The 13,117-nt window shown below is 45.4% G+C and overlaps 1 protein-coding gene across 1 annotated transcript; it reads left to right on the top strand.

Annotated features, from left to right (window-relative positions):
• Positions 1-1,526: 1,526 nt before the first annotated feature.
• hsd17b12b (hydroxysteroid (17-beta) dehydrogenase 12b) lies at positions 1,527-12,486 on the top strand. The gene is made up of 10 exons (XM_065012380.1): positions 1,527-1,864; positions 7,275-7,321; positions 7,741-7,816; positions 8,051-8,158; positions 8,705-8,769; positions 8,914-8,958; positions 9,186-9,220; positions 9,957-10,104; positions 10,713-10,862; positions 11,205-12,486. The coding sequence occupies exons 1-10, from the start codon at positions 1,687-1,689 to the stop codon at positions 11,310-11,312; spliced, it is 960 nt and encodes a 319-aa protein (XP_064868452.1). The 5' UTR covers positions 1,527-1,686; the 3' UTR covers positions 11,313-12,486.
• Positions 12,487-13,117: the final 631 nt, after the last annotated feature.

The raw sequence follows: 13,117 nt of genomic DNA, 5'->3' as shown, positions 1-13,117 counted from the left end.
CTTTGTGAGATGCAGAGTAGGTGAACGGATGATCTCTGCATATGTAGTTTCCATCGTGAAGCACGGAGGAGGAGGTGTGATGGTGTGGGGGTGCTTTGCCAGTGACACTGTCAGTGATTTATTTAGAATTCAAGGCACACTTAACCAGCATGGCTACCACAGCACTCTGCAGCAATACACCATCCCATCTGGTCCGTTTTGCGCTTAGTGGGACTATCATTCGTTTTTTAACTGGACAATGACCCAACATACCTCCATGCTGTGTAAGGGCTATTTGACCAAGAAGGAGAGTGATGGAGTGCTGCATCTGATCCCCTGGTCTCCACAATCACCCAACCTCAACCCAAATGGGATGGTTGTGATGAGTTGGACCGCAGAGTGAAGGAAAAGCAACCAACATGTGCTCAGCATATGTGGGAACTCTTTCAAGACTGTTGGAAAAGCGTTCCAGGTAAAGCTGGTTGAGAGAATGCCAAGAGTGTACAAAGTTGTCATCAAGGCAAAGGGTGGCTACTTTGAAGTATCTAAAATCTAAAATGTATTTTGATTTGTTTAACACTTTTTTGGTTACTATATGAATCCATATGTGTTATTTCATAGTTTTGATGTCTTCACTATTATTCTACAATGTATAAAAACTGTAAAAAATAAAGAAAACCCCTTGAATAAGTAGGTGTGTCCAAACTGTTGACTGGTACTGTATATTATTTGTTTTATTAATACAAAAAAACTGAACATTGAACACAGACAACGATGAAAGTTATATACAGGGTTAGCCAGATCTAGTGAAATAATATTACAGCACAAACCAATCAGAAATGTGAAAATCTGGTGTCATAAATATTCATCCAGTCAGATATTATGAAAGTGTTGGTCCCGCCTTCCTCGTCCATGAAGATTAAAAAAATACTAATAATGAGAATGGCTGTCGATACACTTAAAAATATATATATATATATATATATTTTTTTAATGAATATCAAATCAATACATAAAGCACATGAGGGAACACAAGCATACATAGATTACAAACAATAGACAATCGAGCTAGGGGCGGGGCTGGGGGCGGGGCTAGGGGGTACAATATCACATTACAATTACACAAGGACCTTAAGGGACATGCATATACTTACAATTCTAACAGCTTTTTTGTTAGTAGAGCATTTAACCGTCTTAAAATACAGTTCAATTTCTTTCTGTAGGGTATGAAAATGTGGTTTTCTGTTTGTAAATTTACATTTGTGTATATGAAATTTGGCCAAAAGCATAATGAAATTAATTACATAAAAATGATTCCGCTTATTTCTATTGTATGTAAAGAATCCAAACAGTACATCTCTCCACAATAGTGTAAAATCTTCATAAATGTGTTCAATTATAAACCTACTGATGTCTTGCCACAGTTTTACACATGTCATTGCTGCTCTACGAATTGACGCAAATATAAGCGAATCGAAAAGGAGCATATTTTGACAGATTCCAACGTCAACAAATCGGTGCTGCAAACCAGTGAATGCGGAAGTGTCAGACGCGGAAGTAAAGCCAAATATAAAGGCACGAGCTTAAAGTTACTGGCTGCAGCATGTACAAGAGGCTTTTGCGATAGATGCACGTATTGTAGACAGCCATTTGTAATTCCATACATTTGATCTCACAAATTAGTTGTGAAAGCCGTGTGCAAATATCATGTCGTCAACTGGAGAGACTTTACTACGGGCGGTGGAGACTCCGCTCTTCTGGATAGGCGCGTTGACTGCGGCCTATTTCTCAGTGTGCTCCGTATGTCGTTTGCTGTCAGGGCTCAGAGTTTGGGTGCTGGGGAATGGACGGGTGGTATCACCTGCTAAACTCGGAAAATGGGCAGGTGAGTAGCTAGCAAGCAATATTTATATTAAGACAAGGTTTGCATGACCTCACCATTTGCTTTATTGCCTGCGTTTTTTCTTTGAGGGTTTCTTTAGTCGCTGATGAAAGAGAATTGCCATATGTTTCGAAAGCCGTATCTCAAGCGATGATTGACGCGTCTAAACGTTAAAACATAGTGTATTAATTGTAGTTCACATGAGCCATCAAGGCTAATGACTCAGGACTGTCTAGTGAGATCAGGATGCTGCCTGGTGTTTGAGAACTAGTAGTGAGTTAAATCAATCACCCTCGACCCAGTATAATATGGTTCAGTTTATAGTGTGAATCAGACAAGTTTCTCCTAGCAATCAGTAGGATATTGTAGCAAAGTAGAATACATGTAGTGTTTCCCCTAAGATTTCTCTGCAGGGGTGGTAAAGTTAGCGTGGGGACCACAGTTTTAGAGGTCCTCTTGGCGTTAGAGACAACTGTGCTGTTTTAAAAGGGGATTTCCTGCAATTCTACACAATTTGCTATTATTTATGTCTTATGTTTTCAGTGACTCATAAGTCAATGGGAACACAATTCCAATCTCCCTGATTGTCTAGTTTTTATTTTGGTGATGGCTAGTTCTCAAAGATCTTATTTATATATATTGCTATTTACTACATTCTTTATGTAAAAAAAAAAAGTTTACACTGAAAAGTTTCACCATCCTGAAAGTTTTCCTGTGAATGTGTTGTTCACTGCTTAATGAATATAGGGGAAAGGCTGGCCAGCCCTATTGTCCTCTGGAACACACCGTGGCCTCTGCTTTGTAGACAACACATCAGTATTGCGGGCGGCAGGGTAGCCTAGTGGTTAGAGCGTTGGACTAGTAACCCGAAGGTTGCGAGTTCAAACCCCCGAGCTGACAAGGTACAAATCTGTTGCTCTGCCCCTGAACAGGCAGTTAACCCAGGCCGTCATTGAAAATAAGAATGTGTTCTTAACTGACTTGCCTGGTTAAATAAAGGTAAAATAAAAAATACATAAAATTGCGTCGGCATGACACGAGTCTGCCTTTCCTCAAAGAAGTGAGTGATAGGCTACATTAATGTTTACCCAACCTTATTGCTCGGTCAAGGCCATTCATGGTTGTGTTATCAGGGTTACATCAACAGGGTTATGTTATCAGGGTTACCACATCAGGATGACTACATAAGGGGTGGCAGGTAAACTAGCGCTTAGAGCCAGTAACCGAAAGGTCCCTAGTTTGAATCCCTGAGCAGACAAGGTGAAAAATCTGTCAATGTGCCCTTGAGCAAGGCACCTAACCCTAATTGCTCCAGGGTTACCGTTGATTATGGTAGACCTGGGTTGTGACCCTACTCTCCGAGTGGGATTTGCAAAAAAAAAACATTTCCAGTTCACATGTGTATTAATACACACTTGTACATGTGTGAAATAGGACAAGTATAATTATTATCATACACTGCTCTAAACAATAAAGGGAACATTTAAACAACACAATGTAACTAAGTCAATCACACTTCTGTGAAATCAAACTGTCCACTTAGGACAGCAACACTGATTGACAATAAATTTCACATGCTGTTGTGCAAATGGAATAGACAACAGGTGGAATTTTATAGGCAATTAGCAAGACGCCCTCAATAAAGAAGTGGTTCTGCAGGTGGTGACCTGTGCTTCCTGGCTGATGTTTTGGTCACTTTTGAATGCCGGTGGTGCTTTCACTCCAGTGGTAGCATGAGACGGAGTCTACAACCCACACAAGTGGCTCAGGTAGTGCAGCTCATCCAGGATGGCACATCAATGCGAGCTGTGGCAAGAAGGTTTGCTGTGTCTGTCAGCGTAGTGTCCAGAGCATGGAGGCGCTACCAGGAGACGGGCCAGTACATCAGGAGACGTGGAGGAGGCCGTAGGAGGGCAACAACCCAGCAGCAGGACCGCTACCTCCGCCTTTGGGCAAGGAGGAGCAGGAGGAGCACTGCCAGAGCCCTGCAAAATGAACTCCAGCAGGCCACAAATGTGCATGTGTCTGCTCAAACGGTCAGAAACAGACTCCATGAGGGTGGTATGAGGGCCCGACGTTCACAGGTGGGGGTTATGCTTACAGCCCAACACCGTGCAGGATGTTTGGCATTTGCCAGAGAACCACAAGGTTGGCAAATTCGCCGCTGGCGCCCTGTGCTATTCACAGATGAAAGCAGGTTCACACTGAGCACATGTGACAGTCTGGAGACACCGTGGATAACGTTCTGCTGCCTACAACATCCTCCAGCATGACCGGTTTAGCGGTGGGTCAGTCATGATGTGGGGTGGCATTTCTTTGGGGGGCCGCACAGCCCTCCATGTGCTCGCCAGAGGTAGCCTGACTGCCATTAGGTACCGAGATGAGATCCTCAGACCCCTTGTGAGACCATATGCTGGTGCGGTTGGCCCTGGGTTCCTCCTAATGCAAGACAATGCTGGACCCCATGTGGCTGGAGTGTGTCAGCAGTTCCTGCAAGAGGAAGGCATTGATGCTATGGACTGGCCCTCCCGTTCCCCAAACCTGAATCCAATTGAGCACATCTGGGATATATCTCGCGCCATCCACCAACGCCACGTTGTACCACAGACTGTCCAGGAGTTGGCGGATGCTTTAGTCCAGGTCTGGGAGATCCCTCAGGAGACCATCCGCCACCTCATCAGGAGCATGCCCAGGTGTTGTAGGGAGGTCATACAGGCACGTGGAGGCCACACACACTACTGAGCCTCATTTGGACATGTTTTAAGGACATTACATCAAAGTTGGATCCGCCTGTAGTGTGGTGTTCCACTTTAATTTTGAGTGTTACTCCAAATCCAGACCTCCATGGGTTGATAAATTTGATTTCCATTGATAATTTGTTTTGATTCTGTTGTCAGCACATTCAACTATGTAAAGAAAAAAGTATTTAATAAGAATATTTCATTAATTCAGATCTAGGATGTGTTATTTTAGTGTTCCCTTTATTTTTTTGAGCAGTGTATTTGAGTCCATCCATCTTTGAAGTGTAAACACCAGGTTAGGGCTTTGACCATGTGACTGTAAAACACAGCTGTGCCGATCGCACCCAGAAGTGGACTGGTTCCAGGAAGTTTTTACGTCATTGAAATCCCATTTTGAAATGAAAAATAAGCCCCTGTAAATTAAAGCACATGTCAACTTCTGTGTTTGGCATGTGACACTGAGTACCAGGAATGGTATGTTAACACCAAACTGGTCTGGATTTCAGGCTAGCTGCCAAGGCCTGCTGAATATCGGTCTTGTCCTGCTCTGCTGATTTTTAAGTACAGGTTTGCTCAAGTTTGCAGCAAAGGGAAATGATAAATGTGGGGACATTTCAACCAATTTTGACATGTGTTGTATGTAGCTTATTTAGAAGCTGTGTGAATAGCTATTATACAGCTTCTCCCCTCGCTCACTGAAGCAGAGGTGATTGAGAGAATGGCCTGATTATGTAAGAAGACTAGAGCCATTCATAAATGCGGCTGAGGAGTCAGAGTATTCTGTTTCAATTCCACTTTACTGCTGGCAGTGTGTTGTGGAGCAGCATCCCGTAACACAGGGTCCATATCTCTAGCCCCTCCTCCCATTCACAAAGGCCTATATTCACTATCTTTCTGTGCATTCACCCCTCTTACCCCTTCCTCATCCTGTTCTGAGCTTCCGTCCCTCCTCCCTGTCTCTTTCTGTCACGACACCTGCTCTGTCTCTACACCATGGTTATTTAGCTTCTCATACAGTTATATTGTCCTTTATTGAAATGCATTGGCTCATGAGTTATTTCTGGCGTGATTAACAGATTGTTGGACACTGGTAGCATTAAGTGGACCACTCTCTGTCATTGGTTGAAGGAGGTCGTTCTCAGGTCATTGTTACGTTCCACACTGGTGTTCTTCTGCCTGCTTCAAGTTGGACAGGAAGGGGGATCTTTTGGAACAAAAATTTAACAAAAGTTTAAAAAAAATCCTAGCATGTATTACAATTGACTAAAAACAAATATGCTTTGGAAGCGTGATCTTTGACAATTTACATTTGTAAATCATTATTTAGATATAATTGCTGAAAGTTGGGATATTAATTAAATATTGCCAATTTCATCAGCTGCATATTTACAAATGTGGGCTGAGTCATGAGCTTTATACCATAACTGGGACATGATGTGGTAAAAAACATAGCAATTTGATATTTTGGGTCAAGGAATGCTGAGGTGTGAGAAACCGCTGGGAGCAGCCGCTCGTTGGTATTCTGTGCAGCAACTGTGCTAGACGAGGCTGCAGCCTTCTGCTATTTTAAACCTGCACTTCTTTTTTTAGCTCAGAATATTCAGCAGCAGGAGCACCGCTGTCTGGCCGAGAAGCACTAACATTTTTATAACAATTTTCAGTTCTTGATCATTTAAAGACGTATGAGGATGTTGAAGGATGCCATTCAAGCCCATCTAGGTTAGGTCCTATGAGTAGGTTCTTCTACCATCTTCCCTGACCTAGCATATATTTATGATGCATCTCTTCAAATGGACACATAACAAAAAAACAAAAAATTGAGTAAATTGAAGGAACATGCCTTGTGCTCGAAACATTGAGTTTCATTCTTAAAACAGCTTAAAATAACCAGCGGACGCTTCCCCTGTCGCCCATACGGACCCCCCCCTCGTTCAATTGCTCTGTTCTATTTTTAGCTCTCTACCCTCCTTTCTGATCTCCCTCCCTCCATCCTGGTCCCTCCCCAGTGAAAGCCTGGCTGCTTCCCGTTGGGTCTGGGGGAAGGAAGGAGAGTTGGGTCTGGGGGAAGGAAGGAGAGTTGGGTCTGGGGGAAGGAGAGTTGGGTCTGAGGGAGGGGTGGGTGGAGAGTTGGGTCTGGGGGAAGGAGGGAGGGAGGGGGGTGGAAAACAGAGCTCATTGACAGCCAGTAAAGGCTAAATATAGCTACTGCTGTCTGCAGTGCCAGGCTGCCTGACCCGGGGTGGCAGAGGAATGCCACGGAGCCTGTCCTCTCCCCATGTCCTGCTGTACCCTTCCCCTCCGTCTCAGTACCTGCATCACCATCGTCGTCTGGTCTTTACCACCAATATTCTCTCTTCCTTCTCGCTCACTTAAATGACAGAACCACAGGTAGCAGTGCAAGGACACAGAATGCATTGTTAATGTGATCGTTTTAATCTGGCATGTCATTTTTCGATACATCAGCATTTAGGTATCTGTATAAATGTATTTCATCCGGGTCTGATGAGTTGACACACAGGCATGTTTGACCTATTGACTAGAATGGGATCAGTGTCCCCTTCCCCTTTTAATGTAGTTTATTATTTATTTCTGGGTCAGTTGTGAGCAGTGTCGGTGTGTTTGGTTTACCCTTGATTAATACACCCCTTCTCCTTGTTCGTCTTCCCCCTCAGTTGTGACAGGAGCCACGGATGGAATCGGGAAAGCCTATGCGGAGGAGGTAAGACTGATTCCCAGGGTTTCAGACATTTCAGGCCCCTTCACGGGAAAACCAAAGTGAGTGACTCATCAGAGAGAGGGGTTTAACCAGGAGGTCAGAGTAGTGACGGTGACACACACACGCACTCGCCTTTTGCGAGCAAGCACTGAGGGATTTATGCTGCATAGCCAGGGCAGAATTCATTTGAAAAAATAGTCATTTTTTCAAGGGAGTTCCCATCAGTTGACAGTCATGATCAATGCCCTGCTTGATAACAGTTAGGGCTGTCCTTTTCATTGTTGATGATGGCTATTGTTGGTTTAGGTCATGGATCTGGGTGCAGTGTGTGGTAGTGTTGAATGTTAGACCCTCTTTAATGGCCGGTCTTAAAGAGGGTCTTAGTGTCCATGTTGAGTGTTGGTTTCTGTCGGTCTCCACAGCTGGCTCGGAGGGGATTTTCCATTGTGCTAATCAGCCGCACCCAGGAGAAACTGGATGATGTGGCCAAGTCCATCGGTGAGTAGTTACACCAGGGGGCATGTTCATTAGGCATGGGGACACCCTGGACTAGAGGAGAACGAGTCAGTCTCCAGTTGTCTTGTGTGACGGGGCCCTCTACTGTTCACTATGGTGTATTGACATCTGAGCCCCCACATCTTTACAGATGAGTCCACTACAGTCTCACTCCCTAAAGCTCACTGTTGTTTCACTACCTTGTTAATGTTACAGTAACTGTGTCTTCCCTCCTAGAGAGCAAATATGGAGTTGAGACCAAATCCATCGCTGTAGACTTCAGTGCGACGGACATATATCCCAAGATTGAAGCTGGACTGACCGGGCTAGAGGTTGGCGTTCTGGGTAAGTGAGATTGAAGCTGGACTGACCGGGCTAGAGGTTGGTGTTCTGGGTAAGAGAGATTGAAGCTGGACTGACCGGGCTAGAGGTTGGCGTTCTGGGTAAGTGAGATTGAAGCTGGACTGACCGGGCTAGAGGTTGGCGTTCTGGGTAAGTGAGATTGAAGCTGGACTGACAGGGCTAGAGGTTGGCGTTCTGGGTAAGAGAGATTGAAGCTGGACTGACAGGGCTAGAGGTTGGCGTTCTGGGTAAGAGAGATTGAAGCTGGACTGACCGGGCTAGAGGTTGGCGTTCTGGGTAAGAGAGATTGAAGCTGGACTGACCGGGCTAGAGTTTGGCGTTCTGGGTAAGTGAGCGAGGCAGTCCACGACGGTGACGGTTGGTTTTGGTGAATCATTCAGATGGTGTGGTCCTCTTTTAAAACGCTGCTGCCCCCCCCTTTGGTTAGAAGTTGAAAATCAAGTGCAGAGAGGCATCACTTCCTCCATTCCCTTAAATAATGATGTATTTGAAAGACTTGACTGTGTTCTATATGGCTTTTATCCCTAGTAAATAATGTGGGAATGTCCTACTCCTATCCGGAATTCTTCCTCAACGTTCCCAACCTGGATAGTGTGAGTCTGAATGGCCTTGTGATTGTTCACATCCCATCTATTGTGTACCAAGATGACTTATCTCACACATTCTGTTCTATGAAAACATTACGCCTCAGATGAACCCAGAACTAAATCGTTGTTTTTTTTATTCTGCCCTTGCAGTTCATCGACACAATGGTGAACATCAACATCACGTCTGTTTGCCAGGTCAGTAATCATTATGGGACTGGAAGCCCAGTAATACACTAATGAACATTTTGATTAATCAAGTCTTATTTATTTGCCTTATCTGTCACACACTACAATGAACACACACACACACACACACACACACACACACACAGTCTGCCATATGAGGCAGAGGATTGGTTCCCAGCCCAAAGCAACAGCATGCTTTCTGCTCTAAAACCCACAATCCCTCTCTCTTTATACAGATGACCCGTATGGTGCTACCTGGGATGGTAGAGAGGTAAGTGGAGGGGGTGACGGTATCTGGGGTTCTCAGGGAGGGACGGAGGGGGTGACTGTATCTGGGGTTCTCAGGGAGGGACTGAGGTGGTGGAGGGATCTGGGGTTCTCGGGGGAGGGACGGAGGTGGTGGAGGGATCTGGGGTTGTGGAGGGATCTGGGGTTCTCGGGGGAGGGACGGAGGGATCTGGGGTTCTCGGGGGAGGGACGGAGGGATCTGGGGTTCTCGGGGGAGGGACGGAGGTGGTGGAGGGATCTGGGGTTCTCTGGGGAGGGACGGAGGTGGTGGAGGGATCTGGGGTTCTCGGGGAGGGACGGAGGTGGTGGAGGGATCTGGGGTTCTCGGGGAGGGACGGAGGTGGTGGAGGGATCTGGGGTTCTCGGGGAGGGACCTTGGTGGTGGAGGGATCTGGGGTTCTCGGGGAGGGACCTTGGTGGTGGAGGGATCTGGGGTTCTCGGGGAGGGACCTTGGTGGTGGAGGGATCTGGGGTTCTCGGGGAGGGACCTTGGTTGTGGAGGGATCTGGGGTTCTCGGGGAAGGGAATGGTTGTCGGCTAGTAGAGCCGCTCTGGTCAGTAGAGATTCTCACTCTCCACAAAGTGTAATGCTTATTCCCAAACTCTTATACTCACCATGCTCATGTACTGGTCTCTGACCAGAGGTCGGCGCTGTCTCTGACCAGAGGTCGGCGCTGTCTCTGAGCCCTAAACATTAGCTTGCGTGTCACCCGTTTCAGGAAAAAGGGGGCAATCCTCAACATCTCTTCTGCCAGTGGGATGTACCCTTGTCCCCTCCTCACGGTCTACTCTGCATCGAAGGCTTTTGTGGACTTCTTCTCCCGAGGGCTAGAGGCTGAGTACAAGAGCAAAGGGATCCTCATCCAGGTGAGACTGAAGACTGACCTGTTTTAACCAACCATTTGTATATCCACTAGATGACTGATGGGGGGTGCTGTGTTGAAGCCACCGTGCCGCCATCTTGGCTCTCCCCCAACATTGTAAAATACATGTTGGAAGCTATAGAAATGCATGTATTAATGTCTAGATTTGATTTGGCAATGTTTATTCTATTAGAGACGGCATAATGCATGTTTTTAAATTATGATAATTTCTTTGTTTATATAAACATTTTCCTTGTTCTATTGATGACTTACTGTCCCCATGACAACAGAAAACACTTAAATACATGTAATTTTGAAATGCTGTATAATTCCATTCATTCCTATGGAGGACTGCTCTACTGGGGAGAGCCAATATGGCCGACAGGTGACTTCAAATCCTCTCAATGGCCATTACATAGCATCAGCAATCCAGGGTTTATATACATTTGTTTCACCCCCCAGAAACCCCCACAATGTTATCTCTAACACGTCAGCCATACTGTCTCTCCCGGGGGACAAGCTTGGTCTTATTTAGCTGTCGGAGGAGTTTGTTTTCAAACCAGTGAGGGAACATCCATGTAAATTTGAGTAACAGTCGTTTCTCCTCCCCAGAGTGTCCTGCCATTCTTTGTGGCCACCAAGCTGAGTAAGATCCGGCGGGCCACACTGGACAAGCCCAACCCTGACCGCTATGTGGCCGCGGAGCTCAACACGGTGGGGCTGCAGAGCCAGACCAACGGCTACCTGCCTCACGCAGTCATGGTAGGGACGGGCTAACCATACCATACTTCACTGTCCATTTCCATGGACATTTTTAGGGTTCAGGATGACTGCTTTTATAACAAGGTTGAACAAGTAGCTACTTGTCAGGTTACACCAGATTCTACCTCATCAGTTTACGAAGATTCTTCCCTGACAGTTAGCCACAAATCATCATTGCTTGAAGCTCTCATGCTTTTGCAAATGCTGAACTATTCAGGTGGCAAGTATCTTGATGAAAGTTAATAGTAATGAATGCAGAATTTAGACTGTAAATACCCAACGAATGATGATATTAACAGGCATGGATTCCCAGACCAGATCAGTGATGTTTTGTTTCCTCAGGGCTGGCTGACCACCGTGCTGTGTCCTGCCAGGCTCCTGAACAGCTACATCATGTCGCTACACCTGGGGATGCGCTCACGCTACCTGAAGAAACAGAAACAGGGCTAGAGGTACGATCAGGGGAAAGGAGGGACAGGTGTGGAGAGAAAGGGGACCAACACAAATCCACCTGCTCCGTTCTTCCATACCCCTCACAGACTAGGTTCAGGGCTGGCAGACTGCTAGTGTGTTGAATTTAGTCTACGGTGTTGTCTGGCTTGGCTAATCAGCTCTATGGAGGAACTTCCTGGAGTTGAAACATTGACCAGGCACTTAAACATAATGCACTAAGTTCAATTAAACTGTTAAAATGTTCTTGTGGACAGGTATTAGGAGCTGCGCTTGTGAGCGACCACTTCAAAAAACAATACTAGTTGCAACTTTATTCCTTCCAAATGTTTTATTGTTGGAGTCGTGTTGAACTCAGAATAAAAACAAATATTGAAAAATGGATTTGAGTCAATCCGAAACGCTCATTTGGCAAAGGGCAGGAAAATGGCTGTTCTCCCTGGATGGCTTTACAATGAAAAGGTTGTTGTGTACAAATCATGTATTCATGAACCTACAAAAGGGAGACTAAGGAGACCGAGTTAACAGAACTGTTCCTGTTTGCATACTGGATGGATTGATGTCCCGTTTTGAAGAAGGTTGTGTCTGCTAGCATGTCAGTATGATAGGTAGTTAAAACACTAGGGAATGGGTTGAGTTAACCCGGGCTTGTTTGACCTGATACAGAAGGGACACAACTTACAAGCCATTCTCTGGTCATCAAGGCAGTGTCTCAACAACAACAAGTAGATGCAAGCTGTTAAACGGTTCAGGCCATTTTACTGTTGAACCAAATGTCTTGTCCAACTGTTTTGTTCTGGTTACTTTCTATCATGCAGTCAGTGGTCCGTTAACAGATGTTTCTTAACATGCTTCACACGCTGTCTGTGTTTTGAACTCTAAGCATTTTGTTGTACAGCATAATGCCACTGTTATCTTACTCTGAGCTCACCAAGGTGACACATTAATATTGTCTTCTGTTATTTGGTTGTGTTAATGAAAGCTTTGCATTTGATTGTTTTAGATGCATTTAAGTAACAAGGTTTTTTAACATTGTGAGAATTGTAAGGTTTGATCGAGAGCTTGTGTATATTCCCAGTCTGTCACGCTCGCCTCAATAAAACACTGTTCAACCATCTCTCTGGCATGTTCCTGGTCTGTCATGCTCGCCTCAATAAAACACTGTTCAACCATCTCTCTGGCATGTTCCTGGTCTGTCATGCTCGCGTCAAAACACTGTGCAACCCTGTATTCCCTCATGTGGTCTTAACATAAGAGATGATTGCTGATTTAATGCCCTACTTCTGTTCAATTTAAAAGTGGTACTTTTTGAATAGCACTTCCCCTCTAGTCCCAACAGTCTTCACATGGATGTTAATTTCAGGTGATGAGAGTTCACTGTGGATATCATCTGATCTGTGTGTCACTTCCAGAAACTGGGCTTTATGGGCTGTAACTGAAGCCCCATACAGAGACTGGGCTTTCCTTATGGACGGTAACTGAAGCTCCATACAGCAGACTGGGCTTTCCTTATGGACTGTAACTGAAGCTCCATACAGAGACTGGGCTTTCCTTATGGGCGGTAACTGAAGCTCCATGCAGCAGAGACTGGGCTTTCCTTATGGGCTGTAACTGAAGCTCCATACAGAGACTGGGCTTTCCTTATGGGCTGTAACTGAAGCTCCATGCAGCAGAGACTGGGCTTTCCTTATGGACGGTAACTGAAGCACCATACAGAGATTGGGCTTTCCTTATGGACTGTAACTGAAGCTCCATACAGAGACTGGGCTTTCCTTATGGGCGGTAACTGAAGCACCATACAGCAG

Source organism: Oncorhynchus nerka, linkage group LG27 (genome assembly GCF_034236695.1).
Source record: "Oncorhynchus nerka isolate Pitt River linkage group LG27, Oner_Uvic_2.0, whole genome shotgun sequence".
In the NCBI taxonomy this organism is placed as follows: domain Eukaryota; kingdom Metazoa; phylum Chordata; class Actinopteri; order Salmoniformes; family Salmonidae; genus Oncorhynchus; species Oncorhynchus nerka.
Note: the sequence above shows the minus strand (reverse complement) of the source record. Positions and strands in the feature narration are given on the sequence as shown.